Below are 18,819 nucleotides of genomic sequence, written 5' to 3'. Positions count from 1 at the left end.
CGGGTCTGTGTTTCAGGGAGATGACTGTAGGTGAACTGTATCCGGTTAAGGGAGGAAGGGATAAGACCTGTTTGGAGGCCAATTACAATAACCTGGAAGAGAGAGAAGGATAACCATCAGGCAGCTGCTGTAGAAATACATTGAAAAAGGACTTGGCACCTGGATAAAAGAAGGTGTTTATGGAAATAGGAACAAATGAAAACATAGAAGCCCTATCTGGGTGATTGCAGGGGACACTGCTGCCCTTAACAAGTAGAGAGACCACAGAAAGAGGTGCTCCTTTGAGGGTCTAGATCAGGGCTGTCCAAACTGCGGCCCGCGGGCCAACTGCGGCCCACGATCCATTGTTAATTGGCCCGCAGCAAATTCCAAAAATATATTTAGTTTACTTAAATAAACCAGGTGAGGCAATACGTACTTCACCTCGAGTGAGTGGCCCGGCTGTTTGTGTATTTTACCGCGTATGGCCCTTGGTGAAAAACGTTGAAAAAAGTTTGGACACGCCTGGTCTAGATGTTCAGCAGGCAACTCAAAATTGGGAATTCAGACAAGTCTTCCTTTGTAAATTAAACTTAGATTAAAGAAATTACATTAGCAGTTGGTAAGAAAGCAATAAAGAGTGGGAGACAAAGAAAAAAAATATTTATAATTCCACTGTTCCCATTTTGATGTATTTTTTCCCAGTTTTTTTTTTTTGATGCTTTATAAAAAGTTTATAGTTAGATTGTTTTTAAATAAAAATTTTAATTTTGGGTAATTCAATATCTCTTATTCCAGGGCTCTTGAAAAGAAAGCTTTTGGAGACATACCAGGTAAATACTATTTGCTCATAAATAGTGGCTGGATTGATGGTCTGGAACTAAGACTGAATATATGTCGAGAAGTATTTTCTTTTCTGGAGAATTAGTGTTTTCTTTAAACTGAATGTGAAACAAGTTTTTTTATTTTTGATTTAATAAGAAAGAAAGGAAGAAGAGAGCAACTGACGGGGTGAAGCAACTTCTTTCACACATTTCTGGATCCAAAAGGCCCTCACACTGCTCAAGCAAGAGAAATCCCTAGGTTTGGCAAGAACCAGCGTTCGCGCACGCGCAGCAAATTCAACTACAGCCGCCCCGCCCTCCGTTTGCTGGCCCCGCCCCAGCCTCGCTCACCTCACCCGGTCGGGGGTGGGAGGCGGAATGTGTTACCGGGAACACCGGTCCGACTTTCTTCCTTCCGCCCTCCATTGTTTTCTCCCTTGCAATGGCAACCGGATTAGTGAGGCTGCTGCTGCGGGGGCCTCGCTGCCTCCTGGTACCAGCCTCCCCCACTCTCGCCCCGCCGGTTCGGGGAACGAAGAAGGAAGCCCGAGCCGCCTTCCGCTTTCAGAAGGAGTTAGAGCGGCGGCGCCTGCTCCGGTGCCCGCCGCCGCCCGTTCGCCGGTAAGAGCGCCTAGGGAATGGGTCTTGGTGGCGGGGGAGGCCCCGGGGCCACCTCCCGCGTGCCTTCGGCCGGGCGGCGGGGAGGGTAGCTCATCACTAAAGCGCGCCTGGTTTGAGCTTGGGGGTTTGCGATACAGACACCCATGTGACGGGTGGACTGAGCCAAAGGAAATAGATCTCTGAGGCGGGGTAGAGCGCGGGGCGGTGCCCGCCGCTTCGGAACTCCCTTTTGGAACCTGTCACCTGAGAGTCGTGAGAAATGAGGCCAGGGGGAGGTAACCTTTATGTGGGCTTGCATGTTGTAACGTCTGTTTTGCAATGCCTGAGAAGTCGTCGGGTATGGATAAGAGGGAAGAAAATACTCCGCAGCGTTGTGGTTTAGAGGAAGGGAAAGAAATTACGTGTATTACAGCCACAAATCCACTGTCCGGAAGAAAAGGGAAACGGGGTAGCTTTAGGCTTTTACCCTAATTAATTTTGTTCCAGAAGTAGAAGAGACTGCGCCTGGCAGAAAGAGACTTAGTTCTTTACAGCTCCAAATGAGATTCTACTATACATGAGGTTTTGCGTTGTTAACAGTTAGGCGCTTCCAAACCTGGAGTTTTTATGAGTTTATTTGAGCCAAACTGACAGTTGCCAGGAAGCAGAATCTCAACAGATGGAGGAAATGCTCTGGCGAATGGCAGTTTTGCAACTTATTTTATATTTTAGGATAAAAGGAGACTTAAGAAAGGTCACTGAAATCCATTGGTTGTAGATTAAGGAGGCAGGAGAGAGCAAAGTGGGGAAGTCGCTAGAATTGGGTAAAAAGTAAAATGGAGAGACTTTTACATTGGTGGGTACCGGATAGTTAACATTTACAGCACTTAGAGATGGTGTGCAGGCAGCAAGATAATAATCAGGCGTTCTGTCCTCTCCTGTGCTTGTGTGGAGGCTGTGCCCTGTGAGGGGTCTGGAAAAGGAGATCACTGTGACGTTTCAAAGGTATGTTATCTTAGATGCAAAAAGACCATAGACAGGCTCGCTTATGGTAAAGACTGACCTTTGTCGAGGAAGCTACAGGCTAATGACGTGACTACCCTCCATGACTTGCTTTTAATTAGGAATTTTTATGTTTAGACCATCCTATGTGGTTAGTTTCGGTCTCTGACTTTGGAAGGCCCACCATGCAGGCCTCCACTGAGCTGCTCAAGTTTAGTATGTGGCCCCTTTTTCATCTGCAGCATTTTTCTTTCCTCTTTAATAATGTGTCTTTGACATGTAGCCGTGGCAGTACCAATAGATGCACTCACTCTTTTATGGTTCCTAATTTATGTGTATTAGAGTTCCATACTATTGTTGTTACAGTGTAACAGTGAATAGCTTTGAAGTTATTACTCCTTTGGAGATTTAATATGAAATTTTGATAGCTACTTTAATATTGTCCTCCAAAAAAATTAATCCAATTTATACACCGACCAGTAGGAATATTTGTGTTCATAGTCCTATAGTCTGTCAACACAGAATATAAAGTTCTTCTAATATGTAAAAAAGTATTTCTTAATTCACATTTCTTTGATTTTTATGAGGATCGTTATCTTAGGCTTTTATAGTTGGAAGAAACTTTATGGATTATATAGATTATATACATCTTATGATTTATGACCGAAGTCTTTGTACTTTTCTGCCCCTTTTTACTTAAAAGAATTTTATTTTGGATTTCTTTAAAAAAAAAAAAAGACCTTTTAGTCATTCTTGGGAATGATTATGAACTTTTAACTTATTCGTAACATTGATACTAGACTATTTAATTGCTAATTTAAATGTTTTCAAAACTTGAATCAGTTAAATACAAGATAAATACAATGTATTTATTGTTTATGGCTTGAACCTGCTAAATTACAATTTGTATTTCAGAGCTAGGTATTAAGTGTAGTTCCATGGGTAGAGCAGAAATAACGAAGGGAAGTTAGGAGATGGCTTGGTCTCTGTTGAACCACTTTAATGTGGCAATTGGCTCAAGGGGAAAATCGATCCAATAGTGAATCTAGCAAAGAACTGCCCAAGTAATCATCTGGCTTGAATTTTAACTTTTAGAAAATCAAAGCCTGGCATTAGGAAGAAAATCTTTTTTTATTTCCTTTATATAATTAATAAAATTGCATCATAATGAAAATATTTTCCATCATAATACCATCTTGTTCTTTTTACCATCTCTTACTGTCTTCCATTTTACATTTTCAGTTCAGATAAGCCCAACTGGGATTACCATGCTGAAATTCAAGCATTTGGACCTCGGTTACAGGAAACCTTTTCCTTAGATCTTCTCAAAACTGCATTTGTTAATAGCTGCTATATTAAAAGTGAAGAGGCCAAACGCCAAAAACTTGGAATAGAGAAAGAAGCTGTTCTTCTGAATCTTAAAGATAATCAAGAACTATCTGAACAAGGGACATCTTTTTCACAAACATGTCTCACACGATTTTTTGAGGACGCCTACCCACACTTGCCCTCTGAAGGCATTCAAAGTCTTGTTGACTTTCTCACTGGTGAGGAAGTTGTGTGTCATGTGGCTAGAAACTTGGCTGTGGAGCAATTAACGCTGAGTGCAGAATTTCCAGTACCCCCAACTGTATTGCGGCAGACTTTCTTTGCAGTAATTGGAGCCCTGCTACAGAGCAGCGGACCTGAGAGGACTGCACTTTTCATCAGGGTAGGTAATTACTAATTGCACATATTGGAATATGCTTGAAGTGGACAGAAGGAAAAATTTCTTTTTGTAATTAATTTCCATGCTATATGACCTTGGGAGGTTGTATGTGAAACTTTCTTGGTACCAAAACTGAGAAAGACCTCACACTTTTTTATGGTAGTGTCTTAATTATTCCAGTTTCCCCCTATTGAGGAAATCCTCAGAGGTGAATATTAAATACTGGGTTCTGAGTTTGTAAGAACCGCAGTGTCGTTAGCTTTACATCCTTAGGTACAAGGATTGTGCCTACACACTAGTACATGCCCACTAGATGTTTCGTGAATGAGTGAGACCAAAGGACACCTTTGGAGGGCCTAGTGTGGTTAGGGACCTTCATGCTTAAGTACCAGCTGCTGTTCTGCTCTTACAAGTGATAATATCTTGGATTTCTGATAGCTTAGCTAATTAAAATACTCTGTAATTGGTATGACTTGACTCCTACTGTCCATTTAGAATTTATTAATGGGGAGAATTTTTATCATCTGCATTGGATGAAAACATGACTTTTTGGTTACTCTTACGTAAGGAAAAAGTCCACACACTCACTTTAAATTAAAAAAAAAAAAGTCTTGATTCAGACATTTGAATGTCAGGTCCTCAACCAGAGTCCTTTACTGTTGGAATGTATTCTTTTGGTCTTGATAATGAGTTTGATACTTTTTATAGAGAAGGATACCTGTGTTAACCAAGACTCAGGCTTTGTTCACAGGTAAAACCTACCTTCTTCCTTCCCCAGCTGGTGGGCTACCTGTCCGCCTTTGGGAAGTAGGCACGTTAACTGACTCCTCTGGAGGAGGACCTCAAGGAAAGAGAAGGAGAAAGGAGAGCAGAAGATTGTTACTTGACTTGATGACTGGAAGCTGGTGTAGTGCTTTCTGAGCCTGGTTGATGTTTGAAACAGACCCTAGTGGGCATTGTGTCCCCTGCTGGAAACTTCCAACCATGTTCCTTTACTTAGGTGTTGCTGCTCCTTCCCTTCTCAGTTGCTGGTTTCCTGGAAGGATTTCTTTAAAATGACATCCCTTCTGTGAGTTCCGCGTCAGGCCTTAAGGATTTTTATACCTTTGACGTCAGTTGCAGACTTGTAACCCACTACTGCAGGCAGCTTCTGCCAGCCTGTTGCCTTTAAGCCAGGAATGTGTGGTAGCTGCCAGTTGGCTGTGCGTCCCTCACCCCAGACACAGAGGCCAGTGGACCCTTTGAAGGCCTCTAGGCTTCAGGTGAAAAGGAAGCCTCTCCTGCTTGCCCTTCCCACAATTAAATAGCTTTTTCTAAAGAAATTCTCACAGACCTTCCCTTGGTTTCTATTCTCTTTATCACTATAGCTTCTGTGGAGTCTTAGAACTCTTTAAAAAAATTTTGGTCACCTTTTGAAGTTTTTACAAGGTCGTCATGAGACCATTTGGAAATACTTGTTTACCATGTTTTAGTGCCTTTGTTGACAGTTCCAATCATAGAGCCTATTAGAACTAGGTAATTCAGAGATCTCCTAAGTCAAGAGGAATAGATATCTTTTTTGTCTCTGATACTAGAACTGACAGGTTTGAATTGTGTTCTTTTGTTCATTTGTCCACCTTATATGTATTGTTTACATGCGTGCCACGCACTGGTGCCAGAGCTAAAAGGTGCGATTTGTGCCTTCAGTGTCCTATTCACGGCTCACTGGGCAGGTAGAGGGGAATGTGAGTGCTGTCATGGAGGTATTTATTATAGAGGTGCAGGGATCAGGGGAGGTGACTAGCAGGGTTAAAAAAAGTTCTACACAAGTGACGCTTGTCCCTAAGGAGCCTTGAGGATGAGCTTGTGCTTGGGGACGTCACTTTTTATGACCAGATCCAATGGTATCTGGGAAAGTGATGGGAGATGTATCTGGACCTTTGTGAGCCAGAGGGAGAAGCACATTTAAACCTGTGCTCCTCGGAATGCGGTTTGGCATGACCTTCGGTGAGAACTTGTTAGAAATGCAGATTCTCAGGCACCGCCTCGGACTACCGCATCAGCGTCTGTGGGAGGAGGGCCTAGGAATCTGCTTTCACCAGCTCTCCAGGTGCTACTTCTGCCCCCTCTAAATGTGAGCGGCACTGTTCTTAGCCATGCTGAGGGTCTTGGCAAGGCTGATGCAGAGACAGCTAGAGCCGTTGTAAGTGGGCAGTCTGCATAATCGAATGTGCTTTTTACTTTAGAAACATTTCTTCATAATGCCTCCCTGTTCTGGGGAGATGAAGTTGGAATATTCAACTCACACTCTACCGAAAGCTCTAATAATAAACTAATAAGACCAGGAGCCACGAGGAAAGAATGGGAGGCATAAATAATCACCCCAGAAAAATTAAGATTCTCTCTATATTCCTACTGATACGTTAGGCATTAGAACTGTTTTTCCTTACCCTACAGTTGGTTATTCTATATGGCAAGTAACAGCGCAGTGATTCATACACATGTGAATAACCATATATGTCTCATAAGGCACCTCTGTCTCTGTACATTAAAAGATACGAAATCTCCAGCTGAAAATGGACTTACATATATTTTTATTAATGAAGATGAAATAGAGGTCTGGTGCTTCGGGAAGTGTTCAAATGAAATTGACTGTTTTTTGAACCAAGGGATCTTTTTTAATTTCTCCCCTTCTGCCCCATTTACCCATCCTCTTACATACTGTGTTTGTTAATGTGAGTTTTGTTGTGAAAATCACTGTTTGTTTCCATATTTTCTATACAACAGATAACTTTTTATTGCCAAAAAGATTCTCTTCTGCTCTCAATGTCCATAATTTGTTCCTCAGTTTTCTTAGTCTTATAAGTTGGAAGTATAAACTCAAAACATTTTTAAAAAGCACTTAATGTGAAATCATTTAAATGATTTTTTAAAGTCATGAACATAGACAAGGAAGTACTTAATGCCTTTTTACAAGAGTTTCTGCCAGAAGTTACTACTGCTTATTCATTAATTCAACTCTTTTAAAAAAATATTTTTCTTCCAGGTAAGAATGCATGACACATACATTTCTAAAGTATGAGACAGGATTTCACCTACAACTATGATTTTTGTGGTAAAATTTATGTGAAAAACTATATGGGAATGAAAAAGAATAGTACATATTTTTTATTTCCCATTAAGCTTTTAATTTCTGTTAAAAGTATACTTAGAATTATGGTCATTTTCTTTATATGAATTTAAATTTACAAATTGTATTTTTATATGTAGGATTTCTTCATTACTCAAATGACTGGGAAAGAACTTTTTGAGATTTGGAAGGTAGTAAATCCCATGGGACTACTGGTAGAAGAATTGAAGAAAAGGAACATTTCAGCGCCTGAATCCAGGCTTACAAGGCAGTCTGGAAGCACCACAGCTTTGCCTGTGTATTTTGTTGGCTTATACTGGTTAGTAAAATTTTAATCTTAACTTCGTAATATTGGTTGGAAGCCTTAAAAACTGACTTTTCACAATTCCTTAAGATAACCTCTAATTGCATTAAATGATTTGTGAAGATCTCGTTCCCAGTTTTACCTACTTACTGCTTCCTTTCCTGCCGGTCATTCTTCGGGGAGGGTCAGTAATCTATGGTTGGTTAATAGTAGCTTTTGATACTAGCTATTCACGGTAGAATTTCATGGAGTATACGTTAATCCAAATATTTCTGTGGAAAAATAAACATTTTCATTCATAAATGTTACAGATTTAACCCTAATCCACACTTGTAACAGTTACAGCTGAGCCTAGAACTGGAAAAAGAAGGGTTTAGTTCATCAAAATTTACACATCAATTCATGTTCAGAACTCTTTAGTTTTCTTAGTTAACAGTTGATATGTCCCAAATTAATTTCAGGTGAATTGAAGTGTTAAATGTAAACAGTGACTACCTAAGATAACTAAGAATTTAGGTAAATATTTTTCTACTCTTTATATGATGTAGGACCTAGGTATAAAAGCAATGAAAGACAGAACAAAGGAGAAAATGGATAGTGTTGTAATGTTTCTTCTTTAGTTTTAATTAAAGTGCAAAGCAAAATGATAAGATACTCTTTTGTTTATCAGATTAGCAAGCCTTAAACACATCCTTTATCTGCAGCTCATATATTATTCCTGGTAGAAAGAAAAAGTGGTACAGTATTTCTGTTACTTCTGGTGGATATTATTGCCAAAATAAGGTTTACAAGGCAAAACTGATTTGTGGACTGTGTTTTATGATGCACCATGTAATCTCAGACTACTGTCGGGTTTTTTCCTAGTGATAAAAAGTTAATTGCAGAAGGACCTGGAGAGACAGTACTGGTTGCAGAAGAAGAAGCTGCTCGAGTGGCACTTAGGAAACTGTATGGATTCACTGAGAATAGGCGGCCCTGGGACTACTCCAAGCCCAAGGAGAATTTAAGGCTACAAAAGACCATTGCTGCCAGCTAGCCAGCCAAAGACGCGGGAACTTGAAATTTGTAAGGAAAACAGTGAGACAGATGTCAAAGATGTTCAAAGCTGGACATTTTTCAAATTGCAAAGAAGTGTGTCTTATCGTCTCATACTGAGTTCCTAAAATTAAACAAGTATTCATCAGGTCATGTTTTGTTTTTTAATCATTTTTGTTTTGTCAGAAGTCTTTGATGTTCTCCCAATAAATTTTTCCTAGAGTCCTTGATTTTATTAGTTTATTCCCTTACAGCTTTGAGGTATCCTAATTGGAATATACGTTTTATGTGAACTTTGTTATAATACCAATAAAAAAAGTACACTTTCTCTAATTGTTTCATTGTAGTTTAATTTGATAAACCCAGGTGTTAGTGAACTTTGTCTATAATACAATTTTAGCTAAAAGAGTAATGTTATACCTCTTAACTTTTACAAATGTAAGGTGTAAATCATAACAATTAGGTATTTACATGAGCTCTAGAGTCTAGGTTTAAAATTCTTATACTTATTTCATAGTTACTCAGTTTCTATAAAACGGCAGAAAAAGTACATTTTATGCTTTTAAAACAAAACAGGAAAGTCAAAAGCTTAAAATGTAGATGGTGATACTAATGGAAAAATAAAGCGTGTGTTTATCCATGTAGTATCCCACAACCATGAGCACAGCTATGATGTACGAAGCACTTTTCTAAGTCACTGTTACACACTTAATTCAGTAGAGAGCAAATCTTAAGAGTGTGTCCTGGTTCTTGAACCCTGTGTTCAATTCAGTAATCCTCCAACTGCAAATTGCCTTTGATTTACTTATTTTTAACTTTTTGGCAACAGTAATAATTTTTAGTTTCAGTCTGCCAGTAGTTGCTCCCAGGAGTTAACAGGAAAAGTGGGAATTGGGAGTTGAGAATAGAAAAAGTAATATGTTTAAACTGACAGCACTTTTGCCATGAAATCTTTTTATAAAGGAAGATGAAGGACCTTTGAAACCCCTTTCCTGAGACTGGTTAGGAAAGTGGAACTTTCGTCATGTGTGAGAGGTTTTCAGTCATCACAGCTAATGCAGAGACAGTTTTTGGAGTGGAAGTTTTGAGAATTACGTAGTTGGCTGAATTGGTAGGTTAAATGTAAATTATTTCACCTTTCTTTTGAGACTTAACTCCAACACCTAATAATTGAACCCAGGGACAGAGGACCCAACCCAGTGGCAAAATGCCACATTTATGTGTCATCCACTACAAGGAAACATAATTTTATAAGCATCTCAGGTTTGTAAAGAATTTAGTTGCAAACTCAGTAATCCTTCCTTGCCCCCATAAGTAGTGCTGATGATGTGACCCCCCAGTTTCTCCTGTTCAGGGCAGTTTGCAGGACCTTAACCTACAAGGTTGGAGGGACCTATCCTCACTCTGAGGTTTTCAAGCTTCTAAACCTTGACTGCTTTTAGATTTACATATGGAAACAAATCTAGCTCTAATTCATAAAAACTACTTTGCAAGTAAAGAGATCCAAATCCCTTACGAAGAATGTGATTTCAACACATTTTCAAAGTCTTCTATGAACCTAAATTAAGTTGTACTTGGTTAAAGCACCCATGAAAATATGGGCTGGAATACAGAAAACAAATTATTAACATAGTTTTGCAATTCCACATGAAATAGCTTGAAACTTGGAACCAAGCTGAACAACTAATTTACTCTGTGAGAATAAATCCTGCATAAGTGTGATGTGTGGACATGAGGAACATATGGTGACGAGAATGTTGTCAAAAGGGGTTGTAACCAAGAGCATTCAGTGATCAGTTGGAGGACTGGTTTTCTGACTAAAGTTAATCCATGTTGAGAAGACAGTTGTTACAACTATAGGAAGTTAGTGACATATAAAAGAACCAGTACTTGAACTTGATACTAGAGAAAGAGTCACTTACTTTGAAATTCTGACATCTTTTCTTACCTTTTTCCACTCGGCAATTCCCTAAGCCCAAAATACAATGGCACCAAAAAGAGTTCTTAGCCAAAAATGTGAGATTGATGTCTGCAGACTCAGTTACATAAGACTTAACTCTTTTCAGTACATACAGAGGGTGTCAAAAATGTGTACACATTTTAAGAAAGGAAAAAACTATTAAAATTATGCTGATGGAAACCACCTTGAGCACCATTTGTAATTGCAGAAGTCAAATGTGACTTGTATTCATCTATTGTTATTGGTATATATTATTACAGTTTTGATACAGTTTTCCTTAAAATGGGTGGACATTTTTTTGGCACCCTCTGTATTATGTGTTTATTATATGCATATATAAAACGGAATATTCTCAAAGTGTTTTTATGTGGTCATGAGAAAGTGATCACTAAAAACTAAAACTCCCAAGAAAATGGAATAGAGGCTGTTATGCTCACCATGTTACAGATTTTGGCCACAAGATTGTGCTCTAATCCCACTTCAGAATTAAGTATGCAAAGTGTCTTTATGGAGGTTGCTGCCTTGTCTCCCTATACAGGAAAGGATATGTGTGTATAGGGCATATGGTTACAGTGAAACATGACTTTTAGGCCCTTACAGCTCTAATGTTCTATGAATATATCTGCAGAACTAGCTCACCATCTCTTTCCTCTAAATCAGGGGTGTCCAAATTGTGGCCCGCAGGCCAACTGTGGCCCGCAATCCATTGTTAATTGGCCCGCAGCAAATTCCAAAAATATATTTAGTTTACTTAAATAAACCAGGTGAGGCAATACGTCCTTCACCTCGAGTGAGTGGCCCGGCTGTTTGTGTATTTTACCGCATGTGGCCCTTGGTAAAAAACATTGAAAAAAGTTTGGACACCCCTGTTCTAAATGTAAAGCTGAGAATTTCGTGTATGAAAGATTCACCTCTGATATCAAGGTCTGGATGTTTGAGTTCTTTTATAGTTACTGGAAAGGGAAGATAGCAGGGTTTCCATAGATAAAACTTTTTAAAGACTATTTTTTTTGGCCACTTTATATTGTTTTTTTGTTGTTGTTTTTTTTATGATGGAAGAAAATGCACTTCAGAGGCAAGGGACTCTTAATGCGTTTTTGACAGTGTAAAACCAGATGCAGACATTCTTGTCCTCAGGAGGCAGTTTACAACTTCCCTAGCTGAGAGATGTCCACTGAGAATGCCCAGCAGGCATCATGCCCGCGTCTACATCCTTAAGTCCACTTTATTTTTCCCCTCAGCTGACCCGTGTCGTCTCTCCAAACCTCAGTGTGTAAATTGATTTTACACACTGCCATTGTTCCCTAGCTTTGGCTCACAATATTGGTTGGCTGTCAGAGCATTTGAAAGGCCATGGTTCTCTCTAGAATACCAAGAGTGACTGCTAGATTGAATCCCATCTGCAAACCAAGAATTTTTCCAGGAGAAAATTCACGCAGTCAAAAATCATACCACAACACATGCTCCTGAAAAACAACATGTTGTTTCGGCGTTGGTGCTATCTGAGCTTTCCACTAACATTGTATGCTCTTCTTCGTGGACCTGGCTGCCTGTTAGCGCTCACTAACAACAGAAGACGAAGAGTTTTAAGAAGAATTTCTGAGAGAAAGTCAATTGAGAAAATTAAAAGCATTACCCGATTCTCTTTTCAACTGAGAAAGACTTCCATTATTTGATTATTTGCAGAATACCTTTTCACCACATCTGCTGTACATTAAAATTGCAAAGTGAATGAGTTTGTTTTAATGAGTTTTGCAGAAGAGATGAGCAATGAGGCCATTGACAGCTAGAGAAGGCTATTTCTAGTCAGAGGAGGAAGAATTTGCCTGACTTTCTGATGGACACTTCCTCTACATAAAAGTTCTGGATATCATCGTCTCTACACAAGACAACATGTCAGTAAGGGCCAGGAGGTAATTACCGGTAAACAATACAGTTGAGACAAATACAGGCAACAATCCTCAGATTAACCAACCCGACAGTGATGTTCATGTTTGCTGACAACCTGCCCCTAGGACTCCCTTCTTGCTGCTGGGATTGCTTTCTTATCTAGGCAGGAAAAGCACCAGGCCCATCACCCTTCTCTTTACCTTTGCGAGCTGGGATTATCAACTTCAGACGAAGGAGGTAAAGCACTACGAAATTCAAAACTTCAATTCCGTTTTGGTATCTTAATAATTTGCAGATATTAATAATGTACCTGGTAACTTGTAGAACAATGCTTTCTCATGTAGCAAATTTCTCCTTTAAATCACAACATAAGCTTCGCTTTTTCTTCAAGATTTGGAAGAGGGCCCGAGGGGCAGTTTGGGAACCCCCAAAGCAATGGGCCTTTAGAGCCAGTGGTGTCCTCCACTTTTTGTCCACCCGAAGGTGACTCTTGGTAACACAGTGTGTGTGAGCATTCACAAGAGGCTGAGGACACAGGAGGCTGAGGACACAGCAGTCGTCCACCAGTTTACGCAGGGCTCACGTCTCCCCTGGCAGTCACCCCTGGTCAGTCCTAGGAAGTACATTTGCTATTCCGCTGGCTCAGAGCAAATCCCTGCCCTTCCTACTTCAATTTCTTAGACACCTTAATGGGGAGCTCAAGTGTCACTCAGTTTTTTTCATTTTCAGAAAAACAGTTACTGGTATGATAGCCACTCCCTTTGTCTTTTTCTAAAGTTCTCTTCTGATTGGCATTTTTTTTCCAGGTCACCTGTCATCATCTCCTTTTTAGGACAACGACCCAAAGGCCATAGAGCTTTCAACTTGTTTTTTCCCACTGTATCTTAGGCAGAATTGAAAGTTCTCTTCTCATTGTCCAAAGAGTGACTTTACTAGTTGTTGGCCTCAGTTTTTTCATAGGTCTACCATTTTGGTACTTTAGAGAAATTGCAGCCCGTCTCTAGTCTAAACTCAATGTGACATGTCATACGCAAAAAGAGTTGTGGGGAGCGAGGAGGGCGGCGCAGGGTTAAGAAAAGACAGTAGACGAGAGTAGTGTGCCAGCGGGGCCAAAGGACTCCAGCCTCAATTGGCCAACGCATGGCTTTTATTAGTAGGTGTGGGAGTAAAAGAAGTAAAGCTTGTCAATCTCAAGATCTGTGAATCCCGTACATTACAATAGGAAACTGATTCAAGCCAATCACCCTTGCCTGCAGGCAGCAGAACCTTAAGTCTCAGGATGTATGTACTTCCCCAAGGGACAAAACCTTTATGCATATGAATAGATGGAGAGCACATCACTGAGTCACTTCCCCTGCAGGTTGTGGGAAGGAATGCAGCCACAGAGGCAGATGCTCTCCTTAGCTGGGAGAAGGTGGGGGGCTGTGCCCACCTCTATTGACCCCACGAGTTCCCCAGATGGTCCCCACATGGCTGTGTCTGGCTTGAGTTGTCCCCTCTCCCCCATGGGGAATCTTACCCATCATTGGCTGACCAGCCATCTTTTGGGGGCCAAACAGGGAGACATAAGGTGTAAGCACAAAGGTGAAGCAAAGTCCCTGAAAGGATCCATCTCACAGACTCTCCTTTCTTTAGGGGCAGGTACGGGAGACAGACGGGTAGGCTGCTGCGTGGCAACAGATTCTGACACCCATTTCCAGGGTGTGGGTTTCCCCCCACACACACCACCAATTCTCGGACACCAGCTGGGTGTCCTACAATTCAACTCAATTCTGACACTGTCTACCTGGAGATAGCATCAGATTCCACAGGTTAAGGGCTCAGGCCGAAAAGACCGCCTTCCACTTCGGGTACCAATCACAAGCAGATTATCCTTGTGCTTCTGACCGACCAGCTCTAATTCGAGATTCCCAGGACCCCCCTCTTTGAGTTTGATTAATTTGCTAGAGCAGCTCACAGACACAGAGAAACAACTTACTTACTAGACTATGGTTTATTATAAAAGGATATAATTCAGAAACAGCCCGATGGAAGCGATGCACAGGGCAAGGTATGAGGAAGGCGCACGGAGCTCCCACGCTCTGTCTAGAGCCCCGCTCTCCCAGCACCTCCACGTTTACCTACTACCCAGAAGCCCTTCCAACCCAGTCCTTTGGTTTTTATGGAGACCAGTACAAAGGCACGATTGATGAACTCACTGGCCATTGGCTATTGATTTCAAACTGCAATACCTCTCCCATCTCCTGAGGTCGGGGGGTGGGACTGAAGGTCCAACTCTCCAATCACGTGGTTGGTTCTTCAGCCCCCATCCTTTGGAGCTTTCCAATAGTCACCTCATTAATATAACAAAAGACACCTTTATAAGCTCTCATCACTTAGGACTTTCCAAGGGTTAGGAGCTCTGTCCCAGAAGTGGGGAAGAAGACCAAACATGTATTTCTTACTATAAATCACAATATCACAGCAAACGTGATCTTTTACCACAGGTCCGTAATTTTTTGTGGCAATCTCTGTATCTTACATTTATTCCAGTTGCCCTCAAGCAGTTTTCATAAATTTTATTTTATTGAAGGAAAAGCCTACACACTCATGGACTTAAATGTATCAAAAGATAAAAGTTGAATTATATAAAAATAATAATTTGAGAGGAACATTTCCCTCCAGTCCAGAGATCATAAACAGGTTCTAAGAGTCAGCCAGGGACAGAATCTGGGTGTCGACTGGTGAAGAAGAGCTAAAGATAGGTAAGTTGGGAGGATCAAGTAAAAAATACAGAAGATACTCGTGTATTGTCTGGGAACCTTAATATGATTTTTCTATGTATGACACGTTTCCAAGTTCTTTGTATTAAAAATGTGAAAGGTTGCTATCTAATACATTGCAGAGGCATTCAGAAATAGGACCAGATACTTCAAAGTCTAATGTGCCCAGTAAACTGTGGCCAATTTATATTATTGGGGAGTCGCCTCTCTGTATCACATAACAAGGCCACTCTATAAGGCAGTATTAGAAAGGCAAACTCTCCTGGTCCTTTCTGGAAGGAGCAGTTCTGGAGTGAGGAGCCCAGGGAGCTAGTCTTGACCTGGCAGCCACTTTCTTGTCTTCTCTCTTGGACGAATGCCCCCTAGGTCCTACTTCCATGTCTTGTAAACACACTTACAACCCTTAGATACCTCGATGTGCTAGGGTTCTCTCTCTCTCTCTTCCAAGTATAAATTACGTAGGGAAAGGACATACTCGTTTCTATACCCCCTAGTACTTGGCACAGTGTAGGTATTTAAATGAATGAATGAGTGAGTGGAGTATATAATTCTCAGATTACTGCTACCCCTGTTCCTGTTTTAAACTATTCAAAAGAACGTAACTGAATGGGATCAGAAAACTGGAAAATGGGTAAAAGTGACTCTAAAAGGCATTAATAACTATACTAGCATGTTTGCTAGAGTACAAGTGGCCTAAGGTCACCCTTCAAAATAATTTTTTGGCATTTACTCTTAAATAAGGGAAACAATCCCCCTCTTTCCCTTTTCTCATGGTTAACCAAAGCCTCCACACTTAGTGGCAAACAGCAAAGCTTAGTCCACTTGATAAATAAGATTACAAACGGCAGATTGGTTGAGTGTTGAGGGTGAGGTTTTAATTTATAAAGAGTGAGGAGTAGAGCTCAGGGGTTAAAAAAAATGTTTTTAAGTTTTGCTAAGAAATATTTTAAAGCATTCTGATTTAGATAAGACTACCCAAATCTTTAATTAGTGGGAAGAAAAAAAACAAAACAGGCAAATAAAAAAATGGTAATATTAGAATTGTGAAGAGTTCCCAAAAAACAAAAGACAAAAAAAAAAAATCTTGTCATTTCAAAAAATAAAAGCTCCAGCCTATTACCATAAATGACACACCCACCATTCACTCAGATTGCCAAAATATATTAGTCCCCAGCAACTTCTTTCTGCACTGGCTACACAATCCCCACCTTTGATGAGAATACTTGGCTCACTTGAGTGAACCGTAGCATCAATTAGAGGTGGGTTTATGGCGATAGTACTTCCTCTGAAGCGATCTATGAACTGAGAAATGTTGAAGCACGGAACAGGATCTGAGTGCCAGGATTAGACAAAAAGGGTAAGAAAAGCCCGGGGTTTTGGGTTTCCTGCAGCTTGCCGGAATGCAAAGTTTTATTAGAAGAGGCCAAAAAGTCTTTTTAATAGGCTCCGTTGCTTTTGTTGTATTTTCAAATAGCAGAGAAATAGCTGTTTTTCTTTTTTTCTTACTACTCAGAACACTTTATTTTTACTTTATACAAAATACAAAAATGCAATTCCAAAGAGTACAGACCAGTAGTGACAGGCACACTGCACAACAGCAAACCTTGTCTAGCAAGACATTAGTTTTTTAAACTTTATTTTAGTGAATACATGCATTATATAAAGCAACAACGACGACGACAAAAACACACAAAAAGGCTAGAGATTTCGCTATTTGTACCCCCAAAATAATGCTTACTATCAAGACTTTGGATGGGACCAAAAAAAAAAAAAAAATTTAAAAAGGCCAATAATTTTTTTTTCATAAAAAGTAAAAGCTACGATAAAATGTCTTTTTCTCCCCGTCACACTGCTTAAATTTCTTCTGAAAAGCCACACAAATAAACAATACAAAACAAAAATCCTGAACTGGACAGTAAATACTCAGTAGTTTAAAGAATCTTTTAGACATTTGGAAGCCTTTCTGTTCATTACTCATTACAATATTCCAGACATCCTGCCCCCTCTTTTTTCCCCTTTAACACATATCAGAATAGAAATGTTTGCATCATTGAGTCTCTGTTCCTAAGAACTAATATTGAAAAAGAAAGTAATGTGCAAAAATATTTAACAGAACTATGAAATATGTAGGCAAGGAGTCTTCCCTTCAGAGCCAAGGTGGCTTGGCTTTGCATGGCTTCTTCTCTGTACTCTTCAGGGTTTGTTTATCTGCCCCATGAATAAGAAGGCACCTACAGAATTAAGAGACAACAATGCATAACTTTAAAAGCAGTCTTTAAAATGAGATGCAAGGCACATTTAAGGGAGGGTCCCTGGACCAAGTTTAACCTACTGCTCTCATGCAGAGCTGTGCAATAGAACTTTCTGCATCGATGGAAATGGTTTCTATCTTCATGGTCCAGTATGGTAGCCACGAGTCACATGTGGGTATTTGAGCCCTTGAAATATGGCTAGTGCGACTAAGAAATGGAATTTTTCATTGTATTTCATTTAATTAATTGGAAGTTAAAGTGAAATAATCCCATGTGTGGCTAGAGGCCCCCGTAATGGACTGTTCAGTAACATCATTAAAGATGAAATGAGACAAAGGATAGGGAACTAGCTTATATTATTAATTAAAAAAGAGTAAAAGATAAAACGTATTAATTTCTGTTCTGTACCAACATGATGCCAACCTCCCCACAAAGACAATCTTATTTATTTTTCAAAACTGTACTAAGGGGTAGGAACTACTGTTGTCCTCAAAAATGAAGCTGAAGGACAGAGCCAAGTTTGAACCCATGACTCATAGATTGAACTCTCAGGTCATAACCACAGAGTGGGCTTATGAAGCTTAAAAACGTCTAGCTTCTTGCAAAATTTAACTGTCATATATATACATACACATAAAATCAATAGATGTCAAAAATGCCCCCAAAGAGTTGCAGAGCTCTCTATATGTTAAAAACAAAAGAAAACAACACAAACCTAAAATCTTGTCCTTGTTTAAAAGATTCCATCACTTTGTAAACACAGCCTGATTTTCAAGATGGATGGTTGGTGATATTGTTGGAAGTGTTTGTGACTGTTGCCACATGGAAACAGACTAAAAGCAGCACTGTTGGATTTAACTGGCCATCTACCTTTCTGAAGTCTAACAACTCGTGAACAGTGGAAGAGGAGAATCACCTACCTGTAGGATTATGTCGGATGAAAAACAGAAACGGTCTGTCCACTATAAACCAGGGAGGCGACGACCTTGCTATGAGAATAGCAGCTATGGGAGGAAAAGGGAAACACGTGTTCACCCAGCCTGAGGCCAGCCGGGAAGCCGAGGCCGGCCACCGGGTCCTCGCTGCTGGTGTCCGCGGACACACCTCACTCCTGTACCACAGGCTCACCGTGTCACAACAGGCCCAATGGTCACCATTGATTGGACACTCACTGTGTTTCATGCCCTTTATATCTACCGTCTCATTTCGTCTACACAAGCACCACCTTCTTTCATAAAAGTCTTTACTCCTCATAGGGTTTTTATAAGGATTAAATGACAAAACATATCACAGCTTTTAGAATGGTGTTTGCCACTTAATAAACCCCCAATGCATGCTCACTGGTAGTGTTAGCTGTGTTTTACTCAGACTGTCTGCCTTCCTGATGAAGCCCC

The 18,819-nt window shown here is 40.2% G+C and overlaps 2 protein-coding genes across 3 annotated transcripts in view; one reads left to right on the top strand and one right to left on the bottom strand.

Annotated features, from left to right (window-relative positions):
• The first annotated feature begins 843 nt into the window (after positions 1-843).
• On the top strand, positions 844-8,714 carry MRPL44 (mitochondrial ribosomal protein L44). Its single transcript, XM_033111715.1, has 4 exons — positions 844-1,424; positions 3,648-4,116; positions 7,363-7,541; positions 8,391-8,714. The coding sequence occupies exons 1-4, from the start codon at positions 1,246-1,248 to the stop codon at positions 8,560-8,562; spliced, it is 999 nt and encodes a 332-aa protein (XP_032967606.1). The 5' UTR covers positions 844-1,245; the 3' UTR covers positions 8,563-8,714.
• Positions 8,715-16,455: 7,741 nt separating this feature from the next.
• Positions 16,456-18,819, bottom strand: part of SERPINE2 (serpin family E member 2) — a 59,276-nt gene continuing 56,912 nt past the window's right edge. The window contains exons 7-8 of one of the 2 annotated variants that reach the window (XM_033111299.1): positions 18,346-18,429; positions 16,456-17,404 (exon numbers count right to left, since the gene is read on the bottom strand). In XM_033111299.1, coding sequence (XP_032967190.1) covers positions 17,367-17,404; positions 18,346-18,429 — 122 coding nt within the window. In that variant the 3' untranslated portion in view covers positions 16,456-17,366. The remainder of the gene's footprint in view (positions 17,405-18,345; positions 18,430-18,819) is intronic. The other variant, XM_033111297.1, reaches the window with a different exon arrangement.

This window comes from Rhinolophus ferrumequinum, chromosome 8 (genome assembly GCF_004115265.2).
Source record: "Rhinolophus ferrumequinum isolate MPI-CBG mRhiFer1 chromosome 8, mRhiFer1_v1.p, whole genome shotgun sequence".
Classification (NCBI taxonomy): Eukaryota; Metazoa; Chordata; class Mammalia; order Chiroptera; family Rhinolophidae; genus Rhinolophus; species Rhinolophus ferrumequinum.
The sequence above is the reverse complement of the archived record's forward strand: the minus strand, read 5'-3'. Positions and strand labels throughout refer to the sequence as shown.